Genomic DNA, 25,436 nt, shown 5'->3' on the forward strand with positions numbered 1-25,436 from the left:
TAAAAGTGGTGAGGGTTTCTGCATCCACCACGCTTCCAGGCAGCGAGTACCAGATCCCCACAACCCTCTGTGTAAAGAACCCCCCCCTCAAATCCCCTCTAAACCTTCCACCAACCACCTTAAAACTATGCCCCCTCATATTAGCCCCCTCCACCAATGGAAATAGATCCTTACTGTCCACTATGTCCAGGCCCCTCAATATTTTTTACACCTCGATGAGGTCTCCTCTCAACCTCCTCTGTTCCAATGAGAACAAACCCAGCCTATCCAATCTGCCCTCATAACTAAGATTCTCCATTCCAGGCAGCATCCTAGTAAATCTCCTCTACACCCTCTCTAGTGCAATCACGTCCTTTCTATAATACTGCGACCAGAACTGCACGCACTACTCCAGCTGTGGCCTAACCAAAGTATTATACAATTTAAGCATTACCTCCCTGCTCTTATATTCTATGCCTTGGCCAATAAAGGCAAGCATTCCGTATGCCTTCTTAACCACCTTATTCACCTGGCCTGCTATTTTCAGGGATCTGTGGACAAGCACTCCAAGGTCCCTTTGTTCATCTACATTATTAAGTGGCCTACCGCTTAATGTGTATACCCTTTCCTTATTAGCCCTCCCAAAGTGCATCACCTCACACTTATTTGAATTAAATTCTATTTGCCACTGCTCTGCCCATCTGACCAGCAGATTGATATCCTCCTGCAGCCCACGACTTTCCTCTTCATTATCAAACATAAGCCAATTTTAGTGTTGTCTGCAAACTTCTTAATCATACTTCCTATATTCAAATCTAAATCATTGATCTGTACCACAAAAAGCCAGGGACCCAGTACTGAGTCCTACGGAAGCCAACTGGAAACATCCTTCTAGTCACAAAAGCATCCATCAATCATTACCTTTTGCTTCCTACCTCCAAGGCAATTTTGGATCAAACTTGCCACTTTGCCCTGGATTCCATGGGCTTTAACATTCATGATCAGTCTACCATGCGGGACCTTATCAAAAGCCTTGCTAAAGTCCATATACACCACATCGTACACATTACCCTCATGGACCCTCTTGGTTACCTCCTCAAAGAATTCAATCAGGTTAGTCAAACACGATTTTCCCTTAACAAATCCATGCTGACTGTCCCTAATTACTCCTTGCCTATCCAAATGCAGATTTATCCTGTCTTTCAGGATTGTTTCCAATAATTTTCCAGAGAGAGTGAGAAGGTCAGAGAGATAAAAAAAGACACTCAATTTACAAATTCATAAAACAGCAACAAATCATCACCAGACACGACGGAAATGTATGAATAATGCAAGGAAGCTAACTTTTCAATGAGGAATTCCTAGGGACACAATGGGCTGGATTTTCGTCAGGTTTGCGACCAGGTTTCCATAGCGATTTGACCCTCCGCGGTGAAAACCCGGTCGGCGGGTTCCCCGGGTACCTCTTTGCGGCAGCGCTTCCGTGTACCACCGGGGAGTGGCGCGCCGACATGCAACAACGCAGATTGCATTTGCATCGTACTTTCGGCTCTCTCCCGAGCCTTAAGCCATGCCCAGAATACCAACAGGTCAAACCTGAGAGTGCAGCCCTGCCAGCAGCAGTCAGTATGAAGACCTGCAAAGAAGGTAATTTAAAGATTTTATTTAAAATCATTTTTCTGAGATTTAGTAGGTAAAAGTTTTGTGAATGTTTTTTGGGTTTTTTTGTTTGTTTTTTCCCCCCCTCCCAAGATCCCTCTTGCAGCGCTACCGGCCCCGGACTAAAGTTGCCAAACCTTACAGTTTGTGCTGCGAATCGTCGTGCAATGCTGACTTTACTGCTGGAGCAGATGTAAAGGCTGAAAGTTAGGGAACTAAGTTTGTGGAGTGGACCAAAAACAATGGCTTCGATCGTCCCAATATTCAATTGGAGAAAATTTCTGCTCAATCAGAACTGAATGTCGGACAAGCACTCTGACAATTTGAAGACCAAGGAGGGATTGAGAGAAGTGGTAGTGAGATAGAGCTTGCTGTTGTCAGTGTACATGTGGAAACTGACGCTGTGTTTTCGGTGATGTCGCCAAGGGACAACATGTAGATGGAAGTAGGAGGGGGCCAAGGATAGATCCTTGAGGGACACCAGAGGCAATGATGCAGGGGCAGAAAGAAAAGCCATTGCAGGTGATTCTCTGGCTATGATTAGATAGACAAGAATGGAACCAGGCAAGTGCAGTCCCCATCCAGATGGACGATTGTGGCGAGGCATTGGAGAAGGATAGAGTGGTCAACCATGTCAAAGGATGCAGACAAGTCAAGAAGGACGAGAAGGGATAGTTTGCCTTTGTCACAGTCATAAAGGATTGTCATTTATGACTTTGATGAGAGCCGAACCGGATTGGAGGGATTCAAACATGGAATTGCAGGAAAGATCGTCACAAATCAAGGGAGTATACCACCCTTCTCCAGGCACTCGGACGGCCAAAGCCATTGCCACTCTCTGAAAGTGGCAAGGTTACTGAACCGGTGCCCAGCGTGCAGTGTTGACCAGTTACAGACAGTATCGTCTACTGTCAATACAGTCGCAGGTTTTAACACCTGAACTAAACTACAAGCTGAGTATATAAAAAATGAAAGCTTGTAACAGAATAAAAATATTTCTCAATATACAAATAAGAAAACATAGAATCATAGAAATATATGGCACAGAAGGAGGCCGTAAACGTACCTAGACAGTGTTTTCTGTATTTGAAATACTTAGCACAATATTTTCTGTTGGAAGCCTTTGTCCATGTGAAAAGCCTGAGCCTAAACTTCATCCAGGATCCCGATCCTATCACTGTTATTTGCACCTCAGCACGTACATGTACAATCGACTGAGATATCCCTACAGGACGGGTTTCTGTTTGCTGAATGTGTTCTCTCTTGTGTCAGGACATAATACACCTGAGCAAAACCATTTTATAAGGTTACAGAGTTTTTTCCAATACTAAAAATATAGGTAAGCATAATTATCATTTTGACTGGATTGAAGAGGAGAGGTTTGAAGAGGGAAATCCACTTGTATGATTTTTTTTTGAAGGATGAGGAAACTTAACATTACAAGCAAATGGGAAAGATTATAATTTAAAAAATACTGCAAGACATAGTTAGAATATGCTCAATGATCACAAGGGTTGGTAGGAATCTTTCCTTTCAGTCAATTAACCCCATCACAGTTTAGTGTCTCATATTTCACTCGTGTGGTCTCATTTTTGAGAAATAATTATGAAATAACCCTGCCTATGCCATGCACTGCACAATTAAAATGGTTAGATCCGAACCAGGAAATTGTAATGACAACCTAATGTGCATTGTTTAATTCGCCAGCTGTCACTTTCATTTAAAAAGGATCAATGAAAATAAAACTAAATGATGTTGTTCAGTGGTGATCTTAAATGGAATTCACTTAATGCCATTGTGCAATAGTCAATTACCTGTTAGGTTGTAGTGATAGTGAAAGCAGTTTTTGTTGAGAGCACAGGGCTCCACCTCAGAGGTTTCTGGGCAGGTTCTCCCATCTGCTGGTAGACGTAGAGGATATCGAGTTCGAACACGAATGTTCAAAATGTTACATTCCTATAGAGTAGCAACATAGACACAAAGTTTAAAAGTGTTGTCTTGGACAGATATGAGCTAAAACGAGTATTCTAATTGCTTTATTTCAAGTCTATCAACACTGTATTTACAAAATGAAATGGTAGTTTTTCAATTTTTGTTTTAGCACTGGTGACTGATAACATTAAAAGCACCAGTTACTTTTTCATGCAGCAGGAAGTGGTTTTTAGTCACTCCTTTTCCCAATTGGTTGTTGTGGCACCACACCCAGTTAAAATTTTTAACATTCAAAGGAAATGGCTTGCACCACATTCCACGTCTTCTGTTCATCTGACACAAAGTAGTGCTGCTGTATGATGCTTTGTCTTAACAGATGAGCAAAATCTGGTCCCTGCCGTCATCTTTAAAAAAATAAATAATTGGAATCAAAAATATCATGGTAACAAAATCTATTGATGACACCTTTAGCTTTCTGCAGCTCTGCCTCATATGGAGACAAAAGTGCAATTCTTTGCAATAGTTCTGAGTGAGCTATCTAGCAAAACAATAAACTCAAAATGATTCCTTTAAATAAATAACCAATTAGTCTTAATTCCCAATAAATATGTACATTTAATGAGATTAATGTGAAAGGATACATTGAATCAGTTGAGGCAGGGTGTGTTGGGGTGTGGTGGGGTGTGGTGGGGCAGAGGCTGTCAGAATTGGAGGCTGCTGAAGAGCCCAAACTAATATCAGGTGTGAAAAATATTCAGAGATTTCTTGCCAACATAACTGGGGATTTTCTGCCAAGTGAGGACAGGTTTAGGCCTGAACTATCAGGAAATCAGCAGCTAATAAATCATCAGGGAATTAGGGCAGACCAGATTGGCGTCTTGACCCAATAAACCCATTAAAAGGGCAACTTCTGTTGAATGTATGACATTTGTTTTGTGGAGTGCTTTTAGCATTTGGTGAGGTTTGGTACATTTTTCGCGATTAAAGATGCTATATAAATGCACATAATTGTTGTTTTTGTTGAGATTGTTGATCCATTGAAGTTTTGTACTTGTGGGCTGACGGTTGGTTAATTAGGTAGTGACCTGGAATTAGCGGTTGTAATGATGGTGAAACTATCAGCATTTGTCATCATTACAACTGTGAAACGGACAGCAACTTCTGGCATCTGCACATACGCAGTTAAATATGGAAGTCCAGAAGTTGCTGTCAGTCATTTCCTGCTCCTCCAAAGGGCGCACTGTTGAATTCTCCATACCTGGCAATCAATTGAAATCACTGAACTGACGAGAATATAAGCTTTTATGCTCTCAGTTAAAACCACCCACAAAAGTTAAGACTTGTTCAATGAGTGTAACTGGGTTTTTAATGGTGTACTATGTCACAATTACTCCTGAACAACTGGTCTGGCCCTGAAAAACTATTTTTATATTTGTGAAATGTCAAATCTTTCCATGATGTTAACAATTCCATGGTTTTTAATATATACATATATATACATATATGTTTTAAAATTTGTTTATGATATTTCAGCTTCTACCTTAATTTCATGTGCATGTCTAAATCTTTATTTTGCTCTCTGTAAAATGATTTAAAAAGTGAAGGACAATCAGTGCATTTTACTTCCTGGTTTGCTGTCTATGAGAATTCTATGAGAAATTAATGGAACTGAAGCTGATAAATCCCCTGGTCCTGATTGCATACATCCTAGGGTTTTGAAAGAGGTGGCGAAAGAGATAGTGGATGCATTGGTTGTCATCTTCTAAAATTGCATTGATTCGAGAACAGTTCTCGTGGATTGGAAGGTAGCAAATGTAAATCCGCTATTTAAGAAAGGAGGGAGAAAAAAAACAGGGAACTACAGACCAACTAGCCTGACATCAGTAGTAGGGAAAATGCTAGATTCTGTTAGTAAGGACGTGGTAACAGGGTATTTAGAAAAGAATAATAGGATTGGGCAGAGTCAACATGGATTTATGAAAGGGAGATCATGTTTGACATATCTGTTAGAGTTTTTGAGGTTATAACTAACAGAATAGGTAAGAGGGATAACCAGTGGATGTGGTGTATTTGGATTTTCAGAAGGCATTCGATAAGGTGCCACACAAGAGGTTATTAAACAAAATTAGGCATAATGGGATTGGGGTGATATACCAGCATGGATTGAGGATTAGTTAACAGACAGAAAACAGAGAGTAGGAATAAACGGGTCATTTTCAGTTTAGTAGGCTGTAACTAGTGGGGTGCCGCAAGGATCGGTGCTTGGGCCCCAGCTATTCACAATCTATATCAATGATTGGGATGAGGGGATCAAATGTAATATATCCAAGTTTGCTGATGTTACAAAGCTAGGCGGGAATGTAAGTTGTGAGGGGGATGTAAAGAGACTTCAAGGGAATATAGACAGGCTGAGTGAGCGAGCATGTACATGACAAATGGAATATAATTTGGAGAAATGTGAAGTTATCCACTTTATAAGGAAAAATAGAAAAGCAGAGTATTTTTTAAATGGCAAGAGATTGGGAAATGTTGTTCAGAGGGACCTGGGTGTCCTTGTACACGAATCACTGAAAGTTAACATGCAGGTACAGCAAGCAATTAAGAAAGCAAATGGTATGTTGGCCTTTATTACAAGAGGATTTGAGTATAAGATTAAGACATCTTATTTCAATTATATAGGGCCCTGGTGAGACCTCACCTGGAGTATTGTGCACAGCTTTGGTCTCCTTACCCAAGGAAGGATATACTTGCCATTGAAGGAGTGCAATGAAGGCTCACCAGACTGATTCCTGGGATGGGAGGATTGTCCTACGAGGAGAGATTGAGTGAACTAGGCCTATATTCTCTAGAGTTTAGAAGAATGAGAGGTGATCTCATTGAAACATACAAAATTCTTACAGGGCTTGACAGGGTAGATGCAGGGAGGATATTTCCTCTGGTTGGGGAATCTAGAACCAGGGGTCAGAGTCTCAGAATAAGGGGTCGGACATTTAGGAGTGTGGGAAGTAGTGTTTCTACAAGGATCATTGCTGGGACCACCGTTGTGCACCATTTACATCAACAATTTGGACTAGGGAATCAGAAGTACCGTTTTAAAATCTGCGATGACAACAAATTGGGAGGGTGGGAGAAGTGGGTGTAGTGTAGTTAATACCGAGGGCTATGACAAAATACAGAAAGACATTAATAAACTTGAAGAATGGGCTTGTAATTGGCAAATCAACTTCAAGATAGATAAGTAAGAATAAGGAGGCCACATATACTTTGGAAAATAAGTATCTAGAGTAATTGAGGGATTTGGGGGTACAGATATACAAATCTCTAACAGTAGCAATGCAGGTTAATAAGGCCATAAAAATAAAGCATTGCCGTTAATTTCTAGAGGAAAGAATTGAAAAGCAGTGAAGTTATATTACATTTGTATAGAACCCTGATTAGGCTACATTTGGAGTACTGTGAACAGTTCTGGTCTCCATATAATAAAAATGATATCATCATCATAGACAGTCCCTCGAAATCGAGGAAGATTTGCTTCCACTCTAAAAGTGAGTTCTTAGATGGTTGAACAGTCCAATACAGGAATTACAGTCTCTGTCACAAGTGGGACAGACAGTTGTTGAAGGAAAGGGTGGGTGGGAAGTCTGGTTTGCTGCACGCTCTTTCCGCTGCCTGTGCTTGTTTTCTGCATGCTTTCGGTGATGAGACTTGAGGTGCTCAGTGCCCTCCCGGATGCTCTTCCTCCACTTAGGGCGGTCTTTGGCCAGGGACTCCCAGGTGTTGCATTTTATCCAGGAGAGTTTGAGGGTGTACTATCGAAGGTCCAAAAAAGCTTTACTAGAATGATACTAGAACTGAGAGGTTATTCCTATCTGGAAAGACTAAACAGGCTGGGGCTCTTTTCTCGAGAAAAGAGAAGACAGGTTGGCCTGATAGAGGTCTTTAAGATTATGAAAGGGTTTGATAGAGTAGATGTAGAGAAAATGTGTGCTACTTGTGCAAGACCAGAACTAGGGGCCATAAATATAAGATAGTCACCAATAAGATAATAAAACCTAGAGTGAATTCAGGACAAGGTTTTTTACCCAGAGTGGTTAGAATGTGGAACTCACTACCACAAGTAGTAGTTGAGATGAATAGATACATTTAAGAGGAAGCAAGATCAGCACATGATGGAGAATGGAATAGAAGGATATATTGATGGGATTAGATGAAGAAGGGTGGAGGAGGCTTGTGTGGAGCTTAAACACCATCATAGACCTGTTGTGTCCAATGACCTGTTTCTGTGCTGTAAGTACTTTGCAATACTTTGTTCAGCTGTCAATTTGCTCAATCATTCCCTGATCTCCACCTTTGATGTTCATGTTCCCAAAAAAACCTTTACTCTCCCTCAACCTTGTTGTTCCTCTGGATATGGCCCACACATCGCCCCACCCTCAAGTCCAAGGGGCGCCGACTTGAGCGTATCTGGCATAAAACTGCCTCAGCAATTCATCGCTGGGTCTGACTGGACCATATAAAGCACCATTGGACCTCACGCTCCTCTGTTAGAACCGTCCACTACTTCAGTATCATCCTGGAGAGAAAATATAACCCCAGGCATCCTTTCTCCACTATCAATCATCTTATTAAATCCTTCTTTCTGCTGCCTCCATCCTCATCTCCAACAACTGCTGTGAGGAGCTCATAGACTTCTTTGTCACCAAGGTTGAGTCTACCCATTCAGATGTCTTCACATTTTCCTTCCTTCCCTCTTTCCACCAAGACTAACCTCCCCTACACCCCAACTACCCCAGGCTCCCTCTTCTCTAGCCCTGAATGTATGTCTCTCTCTCTTAAGTTTCTATCTCATACCCCTTGATCCACCTCCAAGCTCAGCTCTTCCATATCACCTACCTCCTTTTCATTTGACCCCATTTCCACTAAGCTGCTTACCACTCAAATTCCTTTTCTGGCCCCATGCAGGCTGACATTATATATGTTTTCTTCTTCTCGAGCACTGTGCCCCACCCTTTCAAAACCATTGTCTTCACATCCTTCTCAAAGAATGCACATTCAATCCCTCTATCCTTGCAAATTACTGCTCCAACTCCAATCTCCCTTTCCTCTACAAAGTTCTTGAACATGTTGTCGCTTCCTAAATCCGCATGCATCTTTCCCACAACTCCCTGTTTAAATCTTTCTAATCAGGTTTCCGTCCTGCCACAGCACTGAAACGGTCATAATAAAAGTTACAAATGACATCCTCTGTGACAATGGTACAATTTCCCTTCTCAACCCCTCTACAGTCTTTGACACAGTCAACCGCACCATCCTCTTCCAAAGTCTCTTCTGTTGTCGGGCTCAGAGGATTGCCTTTGCTTTCTTCAACTCATCTATTCAATCGTAGCCAGAACATCTTCAGCAATGGCTTTTCTTCCTGCCCCTGGACCACTATCTCCAGAGTTCCCCAAGAATCTAACTTGGTCCTTTCTCATCTACATGCCCTTTGGCTACATCATCTGCAGACATAGGGTCAACTTTCACATTTATGCTAACGATATCCAGCTTTGCCTCTCCATAAATCCTGTTGATCCCTCCACTGTGTTCTCAGATTTCTTGTCTGACATCCAGTCTTAGAGGAGCTGCAATTTTCTCCAAATAAATATTGGCACGTGCCACAAACTCCATACCTTTACCACCGATTCCATCTCCTCACCAGCTATTGTCTCATTCCAAACCATACTGTTTGCAACCTTGGCATCCTATTTGAATGAGCTAAATATCCAATCCCATATCTTCTCCATTGCACAAAGTGCATACTTCTACCTCTCTAACATTGCCTGCCTCTATCCCTGTCTCAGCACATGTGTTGCTAAAACCTCATCCATACCTTTGTCATCTGCAGAGTTGATTATTCCAATGCTCTCCTGGCTGGCCTACTATCCTGCACCATCCATAAACATCAGTTCAGCCAAAGCTCAACTGCCCATACACTATCCAGCACCAAGTCCCACTCACTTATCACCCCTTGGGCTCCTGGGTCCCCAATGCCTTAACTTTAATATTCTCAACCTTGTGTTTAAATTGTTTCTTGGCCTCACCCCTCCCGATCTCTGAAATCCCCCTCCCAAACTCTTTGTTCCTCTGACTCTGGCCTCTTCTGCATCCACCTTCCCGTCGCCCCACCTTTGGTGGCCATGACTTCAGTGGCTTAATCCCCCTGCTTTTGCATTCCCTTTCTAAGCACTTCTGCCACTCCATGTCACTCTCCTTCTTTAAGACCCTACTTAAAACCCATCTCTTTGACCAAGCTTTAGGTTATCCACCCTATTATATATATATCCTTTGGTTTGGTATCTATTTTTTATCATACCTCCATGAAGCACCTTAGGATACTTTTTCTAAGTTAAAGATGCCATATAGATGAAAGTTCTTATTATTAAGTTGAATTTTTGTCTTTGAACCTCACACTCGGTACTTTAATTAGTTTCTGCTATAATCTTGTACTTTACCAATCTAAACATTTCATATAACTACAAATTAATTTGTTATGAATCAGTGCCGAGATATTTACCTTCACAGGCACAGAAACAAGTTTGGGTGAAAACAATTTTGTGTTGTGTACAAATTCTAGAGAATTTAATATATAATGTAAGTTTTAATGAGAGATGAATGCAATTGTATTGTGTTGCCCACTATTTGGCGCATTGTACAGGGGACTGCAGGAAGTGGCCAAAAGGAAGGCGTCTGCTCCACTTGAAATGTCTTTTTAGAAGATTATGTTTACATAATTTAATATCCCTATAACTGTATGTTTTTGGAGGGGAAATAAAAGAAATGATGAAATACAACAGCCTTTGTTGTGCTCTTATGTGCTCCAACTTTTTTTTTGATAATGTGTTTTCCATTTTCTGGAAAATATAACATGGTGGGTACTCATGGCATGATCTTGACACCATGTTATACTGCTTCCTTCTCCAGCATCACAGTAAATGTAGGCTGCAATATGAATGTCTCATAGATGCCACAGAGACACCCAGCCTCATGTATTTAGAGAAAGGATTACTGCATTTACATAAATACCACCTAGTGTGCTATGTTTTACTGAAAGAAATGTGCATCTAGCAATGAACTGCTTCAAACTCCTTCTCCAATTGACACTTTGACTTGGACTTTTGGCTGGAATTTGTGCTATATATTGCTACTGCACTTGATCATCATAAAAGCAGCTCAAGGAGATTGTTAGGAAAGCTTTTTTCCAGGTGTTACTGTAGAGAATTCACAAACTCAGTTGAAAGAAAGTCAGGACATCATTAATTATGTGACATGTATTAAAGGAAGCGTTCATTTTTATTAAAAATTGTTAAATGTGTCTGTTTGTTCGTTAATTTTTGACCTCAGTACACTTTAATTATAATTAACAATTGAAAAGTAATTTCTTAAAAATGTCAAACTATATCTCATTGCTTTTAACTAGCCTGCTCTACAGCAGTGCAGTCTGCTTGTACGTAAGACTTTGAACTGTGTCTGCTAAATCACGGAAGTAGATGTGACTGCTCTTCCTGACTAAGATAACTCATTAAGGCAGATGGAGGTTCAGTAATTAAGCACAGCAATCTGCTACTCTGTGGTAGCTACAAATGGTAAACAGACAATTATTAAGAAGATAACGGAATTGCAACAGTATTTAAAACTGCTCCAGTCAGCTACTCACAATATACAGGTACTAACATATCGACATTTTAGTCGCTCCCAGCTACAATTACAAGACAACAGATAGAAACAGAACTCAACATAATAAGATGCTTAAGTATTGACTAGTCTTAGAGACCATTTAAAGGCTACAGCACCTCATAGATAGCCGCTAATTAATTTTTTTCTCATGTTTAGCAAGGAACTAAAATGCCAGCCTTTGAATACATATGTTTTAAATTGTTAACTTTTTCCCAGTATGAAGGGATTAGAGTTTCACACAGCAGATTTTAGCTTTTCAGCTCAGTTTTCCAGCAAATTAGAGTCAGAGCTCAAATATTAAAAGCGGAAGTGAGCGGTGTGATGACACAACTGCACTATACTGATTACAATATCCAGCTTAAATAACTTAAAATGAATGACACAAAGGGACACAATTCTGTCAAATGCCAATTGTCTCCAGCTCCCATTTCAGAGGAACATTTAATCACAGGCCAATGTTGCAGCACTGTATATTTAACTTTATAAATTCATGGAATAAATATACTCAGAGCACATTTTGTGCTATCAAATGGTTGTACTTTTATTAAATTAATGTTTTTCAATGGTATAAGTGCACCTAATTTGAATTAGTCACATGCAAACACATTAACAACATCCTCAAAGAATTAGACGAGAATATTAATGCTGTTTCAGAGACTCAATAGTAAAACAATCAACAAGACTTCGTGAAATTCAGTTATTTTGATTTGGAGAGGATCAGTTATCTAAGCTGAATGTCTTGATGTGACGGTTTATTTAGGTGCAAGCTGGTTAAACTGGCTGAAAGAATGAATATATACACTGAGTATATATATATATATATACACACAATATATTTACAATTTATTGGACAGCATCTATTTCAACTGTGACACTGTGACTAAATGTTCCTTATATATAAATCTCACTGATTTCATTTTATTTTTTACACATTCTGAGTACATGACTGACTGTTATGTTTGAAACATTAGATTTTCTGAATTTATCAGACACATTTAAAACAAAATACCCACTTTTGGACAAATACTCCAGTGGCCCCAGTCAGACATTACACAGACACTTGGGCAGGGAAGGGAACACAGACGAGCTCCAACTGGCATCTCATCGTAATCACACAATGCATCATCCACATTCTCTCCAGGCCCATCAGCTGTGTTACTCACACATCTAGGGAGACAAAACAAGTATCTATTATTGTGAAAAATAGCTGGAGCTTTCCAGCCAGCATGGAATATGAAATGAAACAGGCTCCTCTTTCTAGGGCACTCTCAGCTGTTTTACCATTCCAAAACTGCAATATATTATCTTCCATCACAAAGATAAATAGAACGCTGAGCAATTGTATTTGTGACTAAGTTTCCTGCTCTGATTTTTAGAGTGAAAAAGGACTGCAGGAGTTCATAATCTCAACTGAGTTGCTGGTGAGACACAGAGAGTGTCGCACGTGGTTGACGCATGCTCTGCCCTGGACTTTGGCATTGCTCAGGAAGTGGCCCTAGCTGCTTTGGAAGCAGAACTACATGGAGCAGAACATCATGATGATCTAGAGTAGAGGACTCCTTGTGCCTGCTGTCAGGAGAAGCAGAACACATCTCATCACTTGTCTCTTCTGTATAATACAGTCTAGCTTTGACACTCGTGCCTTAGATCCTTCACCTCCACCATCAAAAGGAACATTCTGTAAATATGCTATCTATCTTACAGCATGATAACATTTTAATCCTCTTTGCACCTACATGTCTGTACCAATAAACATTACCTGACCAAATAATTCATCACCAAATAAGTGCTCCTTTTACTTTAGAATTCTAACACAATGTAAACACTCCAATGGCGAATAGATGCAGTCCTGAAGAACTGGTAATGGGAAGATATCTAAAAACTATCGAGTGCTTCCAGTATCTACTTGAAATGGCCACACTTGATTAGCTTTAGAGAAAGACAGAAAGGATGCAAGGCAGGTTCAATAGATGAACCAAATTTACATCATCATCATAGGCAGTCCCTCGGAATCGAGGAAGACTTGCTTCCACTCTAAAAATGAGTCCTTAGGTGGCTGAACAATCCAATATGAGAGCCACAGTCCCTGTCACAGTGGGACAGATAGTCGTTGTGGGAAAGTGTGGGTGAGACTGGTTTGCCGCACACTCTTTCCGCTGCCTGCGCTTGATTTCTGCATGCTCTTGGTGATGAGACTCCCAGTTGCACTTCCTCCACTTAGGGCAGTCTTTGGCCAGGGACTCCCAGGTGTCAGTGGGGATGTTGCACTTTATCAGGGAGGCTTTGAGGGTGTCCTTGTAATGTTTCCTCTGCCCACCTTTGGCTCGTTTGCTGGGAAGGAGTTCCGAGTAGAGCGCTTGCTTTGGGAGTCTCGTGTCTGGCATGCGAACAATGTGGCCTGCCCAGCGGAGCTGATCAAGTATGGTCAGTACTTCAATGCTGGGTATGTTGGCCTGGTCGAGGACGCTAACATTGGTTGTCCCAACCTCCACCAAATTTACAACAGTGCAAGGGAATTACTGAGTCTGAACACTGAGATCAAGTCTGGAAAATGGACACAAGAAGTAATGAGGGAAAAAGGGATATGCAAGGAACTGAGCAAAGGTTCAGTGCTGTGGAACAGACATCATTTGATGTCAGTGCAGAATTAGAGTCTGAAGTGGCTCGAGACTCTCATGCCTTTACTGTAGGTCCAAAACTCCTTTGAAAGGAGCAGAGAGACGAAATGAGTTTGCCCTGGCACAGCCAAAGTGTGTGAGGGTATCGGTATCCAGACTCATTCTGGGAGACTGATTCACCAAAAAAGACTTTTAAAAGTGGTCATTTCCAAGCACAAAATAAATATTATGTAGAATTATAAGTGCAGATGATTAGAAAATATGCAATGCACTTAGAAATAAGATAGATATAAGGTCCTTTGATAAATGTATGACATTTTGGAATGTTGGAAGGAAACTATTGTATGAGCAGTTAATAGCAGATAAATGTATTTGCTTAATATTCTTGAAAAAGGTACAAACACATAGCATATCCTTATAACCAGGATTAGAATGACACATGTTACTATGGTAATTCGGGGGCCAAAGCAGATATTTGGATTAAAAAGGATCGCAGCTGCGGAGTATAGAATGCTTTTGTTATTAAAATTCAGTCATTTGTTACTCCAAGGGTCTGAGTCTGATTAAAAGAACCCACAACACACAATAAGAATGTAGTACAAATAAAGAGACCCTTTTACTTCCTCAAAAAGTGGTGCTCATTGTAACAAGAGAAGAACCAGGACACTGCAGCATTATGTCTAAAAATAAGATAGAAGGGACTTAAAGTCACCAGGCTCCTAGATAGCCTAGGAACTTCTTCATTGTAATTTTCTTCTACTCACCTCACTTTTCTAGTCTGTATACCTTCTCCACAGCTGTGTATGGACTCTCTGTCGTTGATTCTGCAATCAGACCAAGGGTCAGATATCCAGCTATGTTTACTGCAATCTCTGTAACAGGGAACTCTGTCATACACCTGGGAATTAAATCAACAAAAAGAACTCAATTATCATCTTCTCAACTGCATATGTGAAGATGATTTTTATATATCACATTAACCCCAAAAATGGATAGCTTGGGGTCAGGTGGGAGGTTAAAGTTTTACAAAACTGAATTCCTACCCCAATCCGCCTGCAACCCGCCCACATCCGGTTTTAACGGAGGTGAGATGGGGCGGGCAGCCAATCTGCTCCCAGGAGGTGGATCGTCCATTTAAATATTATAATGAGGCTGCGTGCCTCAGATTTAACTATTTTAAATTTAACTCTGGGCGATCGGGTTTCTCAGGCCTCGGGGAACCCGCCAGCTAAAGTAACGTGAGGATTGCTGGATCCAGGAGATAAGTGCCTTTACAGTTTCCCTGCTTTACCCACCCACCGTGATCGGACACTGCCTGCCTCCCTTTACCCTATGAGGCCTCCGATCCCCCCCCCCCCCCGCCATCAGGCCTCCAGTCCCCTGCCATGAGGCCTCCGTTCCCCCCTCCCCTCCCCACCCCGCCATCAGGCCTCCACTCCCCTGCCATGAGGCCTCCGATCCCCCCCCCCCGCCATCAGGCCTCCAATCCCCTGCCATGAGGCCTCCGATCCCCCCTCCCCTCCCCACCCTGCCATCAGGCCTCCAATCCCCTGCCATGAGGCCTCCGTTCCCCCCTCCCCTCCCCACCCTGCCATCAGGCCTCCACTCCCCTGCCATGAGGCCTCCGATCCCCCCTCCAGCCCCGATGCTCCTCTGTAGGTCTAAAAATCTAATTCTGGGATTCCATGGGGTAGATACAGAGACACTATTTTATTTGGTGGGGGAATTCCAGAAAAGGGAGCATGATATTAAAATTACAGCAAGCCCACTTAAGCATGAAATCAGGAAGTATTTTTTCACATAACAGATATAGTAAATCTGGAACTCTATTCCCCAAAAGGCTGTTGATGCATGGTCAATTGAAACTTTCAAGATTGAGGTTCATGGATTTTGACCGGTAAGGAAATCAAGAGATATAGAGCAAAGCTGTGTGAATGACTTTGAGGTACAGATCAACCACGATCAACTTTAATGGCAGAACAAGCTCAAATGGGCTCCAAATCTTGTTTTTGGAAGAAAAACTTAAGGTTGTTACATAATATGAGAAATCACAACATTCCTTGTAATCTACAGTCTTTAAGATCTGCACAATGCAGCTTTAAATGAAGTATAGGAAATGAGGTAAGTTTTAAATACATCAGGCCCATCACAAGTGATTCAGTCCATCATACTAAAATGGTTTGCTCTATGTTAAGTTCTGCATAATCATCTTCCTACCTATTCATTCTTATAAAAGTACAACCGACTCACTGAAAGAGAAAGATTTGCAAGTAATAATACCTTAGTACGATTCTTAGAAATATCCTAAAGTTATCTCCACATAATGAATTAGTTTAAAGTAGTCACTGTTATATAGACAAACACGGCAGCCATGTTCCGTAAAGCAAAATACCAGAAATAGTAATGAGATGAATGATAGTTCTTTGGTGGTGTTGGTTGAGGGAGGAATTTGAGCTCTTCATTGAAATAGTGCCATGGGATCTATAATGTCCAACCAAACATGCAGAACAGATCCCAGTCAAAGGACAGCAACTCTGAAAATATGGTACATCCTTAATACTGTATTGTCAACCTAGCTTTTGGGCTCAACAGCTGGCACAACTCTGCCCACTGAGTCAATCTGACACTGAAATGCAATGCATATTTAATTTACTATAAGCTGAACTTAGTTGTGCTTTTCCTTTGAATTCACATTTTCCAATTAAAACAATGACACAGGCCCTGCCTGGTGGTTCATTGCATTGGTACACTGATGCACTGCACCACAGAATTGAAGGACACAGGCTCTTCCTCATGATGTCCTGAGTTGCGATACTAATCCGGATGTCTAGGAGGAGATACCAAGCCGAGTTGCTTCCGTTGAAGAAAGGAAAATATTAAGTCAAAAGGCAGTTTGAAGTAGCACAGCTAATCAGCCTGGTTGAAAGCAGCAGCCCTCTTATTTTAGGAACAAGTCAGTGCCGAAGCACTGTAGGTTATGTAAGGAAGAGCAAAGTAACCTAAACCATCACAGTTGAAGCCAAAACTAAATTGGAACACATCTTCCCAAGCTGTATCAAATTTCTTTAAAATTTAAAATCTTCAGCTTTTACAATGCAATTAAATCAGTTTTTTAAATATACTAATAATGTATCCAAATTTTGACCTTTCAGCAATATTGCATTGATCACCCATTTAATGGAATTAAATAACAACATATATAAATAATACTGAAGCTTTAATTTTCTTTGAAAAAAACAGGATGCAATGGGGTCGAAAACTTTTCCCGCTGTTTTTGAGGCGGTGACATCGGCTGAGTGCTGATTTTAATGGCAGGCGGTAGGAGCTGCCACAAACTGCAAAATTCAGTTTTGCCATCCAAAGATGAGAGAGAAGCCCTAAAAGTGGCATTGCACACTCATCCTCAGGCGCCAATGGAGCGGCATCTCGGGAGACCGACTCTATTTCCCAACGGTAGGCTGTCGACATGCAAGATGGAAAAAATGGAATATAAAAGTTTCTGACAAGTTCCCTCACCCACACTTCCCCACTGGTCCCATTAATAAATAAATGATAAAAAAAATATAAACATAACCACTTACACCTTGATCCCTGGAAACTACCGCCAAGGGATCCCTGATGTTACAACAGCTTTCTCAGGCTGTACGAACGGCTGCCAGTAAGGCCACTGTATTTACTGAATTTCGCAGCCACGTGGGTGGCGGTCAGGCGGCAGCTGTACCTCTTGGCACCGCCCCCACCACCCAACTAAATTTACCGTGAGCCGAGGAACCCGGTCGCCACCGACGGTAAGTATTAAGCTGCCCATTAGCCGTCCCTCTCTGGCAGTAACGGGTGGCCGAATTTCGACCCCAATGCATTTGCTCTAATGATGGGAAATATATTGCTGTGAAAAACTCCATTGCACTGTAATATGCCTTGGGATGTTTTGTTCATTAAAAGCACTATATAAATGTATGTTATTGTTGTCTGTCAGAAGCTCTCTATTTGGTAGAGGTTCTGAAACAATGCTTCCTTTTTCTTAACAGCAAGATATTGCTAGCTCACTTGATTTCAGCTTAAATGAACAAAAAATAAGGGGAACAAGGAGGCATGCATATAAGTTATGTAAGTTAGAACTAGGTTTTTCTTTTCACAGGTGGGTCATAGACCTTTGGAATAAGTTGTCGACTCAAACAGTGAGTACAGATTGGCTTCAAAAGGGAGCTGGATGAGCTCCTGGAGAAGGCCGATATCACTGTGTACAAAAAGCAGGTGGAATGTTGGGTGATGCTCCTTCATGGTCGCAGTTATCTCCTGGATGTCCTTTGGTGTCAGAGAGGAATATCCCAAATTTTTTTCCTGAATTGGCTAAGTATTTTTTTATTATCTGTGTTTTCTTGCCTCTCCCAGGAGATTACATGGCTGCTGCTGGGTTGGAAACATTGAAAGTCATGATGCTTAGTTGCAACATGAGACTTAATGGACCAACTGGTCTTTATCTTTCCATCTTTTCTACATGTTCATATGCTTGTGTAAGAATAAAAGTGTTTAGTAATGTTAAAATTGATTCTGTATATATCATCATCATCATTGGTAGTCCCTCGAAGCTTGGATGACTTGCTTCCACGCCAAAAAGAAATGAGTTCACAAGTGTTTCAATGAAGGACCTAATATTTCAGATCCCGAACTACATCCTGAAGGGTGGAAGATGCCTGTGCTTGGACTTTTTTAATGTGTGGTGGCCATTGCACACCAGCCAGCACATGGGCTTGACAGAGCTAGGCCTTGGTACAGCGGCAAAATGTTAAAAGTGTAGATTATACAAAAAGACAAGTTTGAAGAGACAAAATGGATTACTTCCCCAAGTTCAGGTCTCCTGGCTAGGCAGAGCTCAAGTTACAAAGGAAGCATAGCTTTGAAACTCACCAAACTAGAAAAGATGTTAATTGAAAAGTCATTAACCTAATCATGGAATGCACCGGCCCTCCAGACAGACACATGTATACGGAGAAGCCAATCAGGAATGGCCCTGGAAACAATACCCAATCCTGAAGCTTTCTGAGAAAGAATTTCCTTAAGGGATATAAAAAGTCAAGCCAAAGATTGCTGGGTCTCTTCTCCTTAGCACGTGGCAAAGCATGAACTTCCCCCCACAGCAGAAGTAAGGATGAACACCATGTGCTTGTGCTTTGCCAGAGGGAAATAAAATATACCTTTTTTATTGTAACATAATTGTATCTGTTGCAACTAAGTGGATCCATAGGATAGCTGAGGACTGATGTTTCTCTAATAGACGTGCATGTGTGTGTGTTAAATAACTATTCCAAATTATTTTAAAAGAATCAGTCTTGCTGTCAATTTAATGCCAGAGATTTAGAAATCTTACACTTGTAAGTATATGGTTTTGGTATGTCGATTTAACTTTAGCCTATTCTGCGCAGTGGTCAAGTGACTTAATTCATTTAAATGTTTGGCTATGCAGGAAGGATTTCAATAACAAAATAATTTAAAAAAATAAGTGTATACCAACAATATAATGCATTAAGAAATATGCTGTAATTCTAGTTTGTAAGATTCAGTAATAGATGGAGGCACAGAATTATGGTGGTAAATGTGTATTGTGAAAGTTGCTCATGGTATTCAGGATACAGCTCCGAAGGAAATCAGAATCAATTGAAACAGGTTGTTTATCTTTCTTGTATAAATTGTGTTCTCAAAATACTGGTGAAAATAACGTGAAGCTCTTCAATAAAATTAAATTGTGCGTAGAATAATTCAAGATGGTTCATTATTCTTCAGCAAATGCTTACATATTTCTTTCATCTGGCAAGATGATCCATTGGTAACAAATCATTAATCACTTGATTAACAGTAGCAATTAATATCGTTTGCAAATTATTCATCTTGACTGAAAGTAAAAGGTCATTATACACAGCATGGGGAGAAAAACCTGACTGGCCAACAATATATATCATTAGAGGAAAGAAACTAACACTCTTGCGTTGTGGTAATAATGAAATTCTTTGTAAGTGGAATGAGTGTAGGATTCATTGTAGTGCTTAGCAATTCACTGTTGATTGTCCGCTCATCATACCGTCAGAAACACACTGGTTATTTCAAGTACTTGATCATACTATAAACTTCAACAAACATACTCCAGCAAGCACTAAACTGTGCATTGATCTGAATGCAAGTTATATACTGCAGACACATAAAATCTGCCACATGACACGAGCAGCCATCAATCTTCAAGCAAATTAATTTATTTGCACAAAAAAATTGACAAGTGTACTTCTAAGGAAGATCACAGAAGCATACTCCCATTGGTCTCAATATATCTGTATACCAATTTAATATCAACCCTGAATTAACTCAGACATGGTAATTGCAATTTTTTGCGAGAATGGGAAGGACTCACTTCATTGCAACAGCATATCACACAGGTACATTGCTTACATTTAGGAAATGAAGGGCTCACATTGCAATAAATAAATAAATGAAACATAAGCTTCACAAAACAAGGGTCTTTATTCTTTTGTTTTTTACAGTCATCAGGATCTTCTGTCTGTAGCCAGGATCGATGAGAGTTGTAGCATATCACGTACACGGGTGATGCACCTCGTTAGAATAATAGCTAGTATTAGGCTAAGCCAACAGTTTTTATAAGTAATTGGTTGTCATAGTGACGGTTGTCGAGACTCCAATCCAGTTAGGTCCCAGTGCTATTTTTGCAGAATGTTTAAGCATCGTTAATAAGACAGAGTTAAATCAGTAATTTCCTTCTATAAAATAAAGTGATTTATTTAGTAATGATACTGCAAAGAATTATTTAGTGAAATGTGTGCAGCTATTTTGCTGGCATGAATTCTGGGCTGGGCGACATTATTTAAAAAATACAAAGATAATAGGGGAGAGATTCCATCAGTGCCTTTATACTACTGGAAGTGCCACGAGATGGAATTTCACCATGATACCTGTCCCAAATTCAGGAGGAAGGGTCATCTAAGTATTGGTGGCAGACCTGAGGACTGTACTGGGACTAGAAGTAGGCCCACCCAGAGGAACTGCTGAAATCCCAGAGCAGCACCTTGTTCTGCCATGGGAGGAAGCAGGCAGGTCTGGCCAAAGATACTGGGGAATTCCACAAGTGAAGGCTTATTGCTCCCTCGCTTGTTAGAAACTAAAGATGCCTAAAAATGTTATGTGATTAAGACTGTGTCGCGAAGAATGCTGTGTTTGAATAGTTAGGTTCCAATTGCAGACGGAAAGTCTCCTCGGACCAGATAAATGCTTAGAAGTGCTGTTTTGGTTTCCTATGGAGGGTATAGTGCTATGTACGATAGACAATCTCCCTGTTGCTAAGTGAATATCTGTTGTTTTTAAGTTAAAACTTGAATCTTGTTTATGTAATTTATGTAAAATGCTCAGGTAGGATTTGAAGTTAGCTTACAGAACTGCTTGCGAAGATAATGGAAGAAAGTTGGGAGGAGTTAGCGTAAACACACGACAGTTTGCTACATCGTAAAGGAGGTTGGATTGACAAAGCTCCGGTTTGGCCTCATGGGATCAAAGGCAGGATAGGGATGAAAGAGATAGAAACATAGAAAAAATAGGTGCAGAAGTAGGCCATTCAGTCCTTCTAGCCTGCACCGCCATCCAATGAGTTCATGGCTGAACATGAAACTTCAGTACCCACTTCCTGCTTTCTCGCCATACCCCTTGATCCCCCGAGTAGTAAGGACTTCATCTAACTCCCTTTTGAATATATTTAGTGAATTGGCCTCAACTACTTTCTGTGGTAGAGAATTCCACAGGTTCACCACTCTCTGGGTGAAGAAGTTTCTCCTCATCTCGGTCCTAAATGGCTTACCCCTTATCCTTAGACTGTGACCCCCCTGGTTCTGGACTTCCCCAACATTGGGAACATTCTTCCTGCATCTAACCTGTCTAAACCCGTCAGAATTTTAAACGTTTCGATGAGGTCCCCTCTCATTATTCTGAACTCCAGTGAATACAAACCCAGTTGATCCAGTCTTTCTTGATAGGTCAGTTCCACCATCCCGGAAATCAGTCTGGTGAATCTTCGCTGCACTCCCTCAATAGCAAGAATGTCCTTCCTCAAGTTAGGAGACCAAAACTGTACACAATACTCCAGGTGTGGCCTCACCAAGGCCCTGTACAACTGTAGCAACACCTCCCTGCCCCTGTACTCAAATCCCCTCGCTATGAAGGCCAACATGCCATTTGCTTTCTTAACCGCCTGCTGTACCTGCATGCCAACCTTCAATGACTGATGTACCATGACACCCAGGTCTCGTTGCACCTCCCCTTTTCCTAATCTGTCACCATTCAGATAATAGTCTGTCTCTCTGTTTTTACCACCAAAGTGGATAACCTCACATTTATCCACATTATACTTCATCTGCCATGCATTTGCCCACTCACCTAACCTATCCAAGTCACTCTGCAGCCTCATAGCATCCTCCTCGCAGCTCACACTGCCACCCAACTTAGTGTCATCCGCAAATTTGGAGATACTACATTTAATCCCCTCGTCTAAATCATTAATGTACAATGTAAACAGCTGGGGCCCGAGCACAGAACCTTGCTGTACCCCACTAGTCACTGCCTGCCATTCTGAAAAGTACCCATTTACTCCTACTCTTTGCTTCCTGTCTGACAACCAGTTCTCAATCCATGTCAACACACTACCCCCAATCCCATGTGCTTTAACTTTGCACATTAATCTCTTGTGTGGGACCTTGTCGAAAGCCTTCTGAAAGTCCAAATATACCACATCAACTGGTTCTCCTTTGTCCACTTTACTGGAAACATCCTCAAAAAATTCCAGAAGATTTGTCAAGCATGATTTCCCTTTCACAAATCCATGCTGACTTGGACCTATCATGTCACCTCTTTCCAAATGCGCTGCTATGACATCCTTAATAATTGATTCCATCATTTTACCCACTACTGAGGTCAGGTTGACCGGTCTATAATTCCCTGTTTTCTCTCTCCCTCCTTTTTTAAAAAGTGGGGTTACATTGGCTACCCTCCACTCGATAGGAACTGATCCAGAGTCAATGGAATGTTGGAAAATGACTGTCAATGCATCCGCTATTTCCAAGGCCACCTCCTTAAGTACTCTGGGATGCAGTCCATCAGGCCCTGGGGATTTATCGGCCTTCAATCCCATCAATTTCCCCAACACAATTTCCCGACTAATAAAGATTTCTCTCAGTTCCTCCTCCTTACTAGACCCTCTGAACCCTTTTATATCCGGAAGGTTGTTTGTGTCCTCCTTAGTGAGTACTTGTTCAATTGGTCTGCCATTTCTTTGTTCCCCGTTATGACTTCCCCTGATTCTGACTGCAGGGGACCTACGTTTGTCTTTACTAACCTTTTTCTCTTTACATATCTAACGAAACTTTTGCAATCCGCCTTAATGTTCCCTGCAAGCTTCTTCTCGTACTCCATTTTCCCTGCCCTAATCAAACCCTTTGTCCTCCTCTACTGAGTTCTAAATTTCTCCCAGTCCCCAGGTTCGCTGCTATTTCTGGCCAATTTGTATGCCACTTCCTTGGCTTTAATACTATCCCTGATTTCCCTTGATAGCCACAGTTGAGCCACCTTCCCTTTTTTATTTTTACGCCAGACAGGAATGTACAATTGTTGTAGTTCATCCATGCGGTCTCTAAATGTCTGCCATTGCCCATCCACAGTCAACCCCTTAAGTATCATTCGCCAATCTATCCTAGCCAATTCACGCCTCATACCTTCAAAATTACCCTTCTTTAAGTTCTGGACCATGGTCTCTGAATTAACTGTTTCATTCTCCATCCTAATGCAGAATTCCACCATATTATGGTCACTCTTCCCCAATGGGCCTCGCACAATGAGATTGCTAATTAATCCTCTCTCATTACACAACACCCAGCCTAAGATGGCCTCCCCCCTAGTTGGTTCCTCGACATATTGGTCGAGAAAACCATCCCTTATGCACTCCAGGAAATCCTCCTCCACCTTATGGCTTCCAGTTTGGCTAGCCCAATCGATGTGCATATTAAAGTCACCCATTATAACTGCTGCACCTTTATTGCATGCACCCCTAATTTCCTGTTTGATGCCCTCCCCAACATCACTACTACTGTTTGGAGGTCTGTACACAACTCCCACTAACGTTTTTTGCCCTTTGGTGTTCTGCAGCTCTACCCATATAGATTCCACATCATCCAAGCTAATGTCTTTCCTAACTATTGCATTAATTTCCTCTTTTACCAGCAATGCTACCCCACCTCCTTTTCCTTTTATTCTATCCTTTCCGAATGTTGAATACCCCTGGATGTTGAGTTCCCAGCCCTGATCATCCTGGAGCCATGTCTCCACAATCCCAATCACATCATATTTGTTAACATCTATTTGCACAGTTAATTCATCCATCTTATTGCGGATACTCCTTGCATTAAGACACAAAGCCTTCAGGCTTGTTTTTTTAACACCCTTTGTCCTTTTAAAATTTTGCTGTACAGTGGCTCTTTTTGTTCTTTGCCTTGGGTTTCTCTGCCCTCCATTTTTCCTCATCTCCTTTCTGTCTTTTGCTTTTGCCTCCTTTTTGTCTCCCTCTGTCTCCCTGAATTGGTTCCCATCCCCCTGCCATATTAGTTTAACTCCTCCCCAACAGCACTAGCAAACACTCCCCCTACGACATTGGTTCCAGTCCTGCCCAGGTGCAGACTGTCTGGTTTGTACTGGTCCCACCTCCCCCAGAACCGGTTCCAATGCCCCAGGAATTTGAATCCCTCCCTGCTGCACCACTGCTCAAGCCACGTATTCATCTGCGCTATCCTGCGATTCCTACTCTGACTAGCACGTGGCACTGGTAGCAATCCCGAGATTACTACTTTTGAGGTCCTACTTTTTAATTTAGCTACTAGCTCCTTAAATTCGTTTCGTAGGACCTCATCCCTTTTTTTACCTATGTCGTTGGTACCAATGTGCACCACGACAACTGGCTGTTCTCCCTCCCTCCCTTTTCAGATAAGATGCAAATTTCAAAGGAAGAGATCCTGGGAAAGTATAAACAACAAGACATGTAGCCAAAATCTTTAGGGTGGGCATTGTTTCGAGAATCAAGACAAAAAACTAGAAGTCTCATTGGATGTTGAGATTTTAGGGGAACTTCTATAGGTCAAAAGGTCTTATCAATTTCCCGGTTCAGGCCCACCCCTAAAAATAGAATAAAAGTGACCTCCCGACAGCTTGTACTCACAGAGGGAAGAAAGAGAAAGGAAGCTCACAGATGGAAGCGAGGAACAGAAAGAAAGAAGGAGGTGCTAGATGAAAGGAAGTGAATTGCTCATGTGTGTCAACCATCTGTCCAATCAGATCGGTACTTGTCACAGTCGTATGTTTTTGCTGTAGAACTAATGTATTATATTTCACTTTGAATTCTGATTAAACACAATATACCCACGATATTGGTTTGCACTCGAACCTGATTATTATAGTGACCAGAGATAGCTGTAAAGAGGTTATTTCGAACAGCTTTTAGGT

General features: G+C 41.3%; 1 protein-coding gene across 7 annotated transcripts in view; it reads right to left on the reverse strand.

The window, feature by feature from the left end:
- thsd7ba (thrombospondin, type I, domain containing 7Ba) overlaps positions 1-25,436 on the reverse strand; it is a 1,512,301-nt gene that overhangs the window by 168,287 nt on the left and 1,318,578 nt on the right. For all 7 annotated transcript variants that reach the window (XM_070875389.1, XM_070875388.1, XM_070875385.1 and 4 more), the window contains 3 exons: positions 14,666-14,799; positions 12,297-12,450; positions 3,453-3,594 (listed from right to left, as the gene is read on the reverse strand). In XM_070875389.1, the coding sequence (XP_070731490.1) occupies positions 3,453-3,594; positions 12,297-12,450; positions 14,666-14,799 (430 nt within the window). The remainder of the gene's footprint in view (positions 1-3,452; positions 3,595-12,296; positions 12,451-14,665; positions 14,800-25,436) is intronic.

Source organism: Pristiophorus japonicus, chromosome 3 (genome assembly GCF_044704955.1).
Source record: "Pristiophorus japonicus isolate sPriJap1 chromosome 3, sPriJap1.hap1, whole genome shotgun sequence".
NCBI classification, from domain to species: Eukaryota; Metazoa; Chordata; class Chondrichthyes; family Pristiophoridae; genus Pristiophorus; species Pristiophorus japonicus.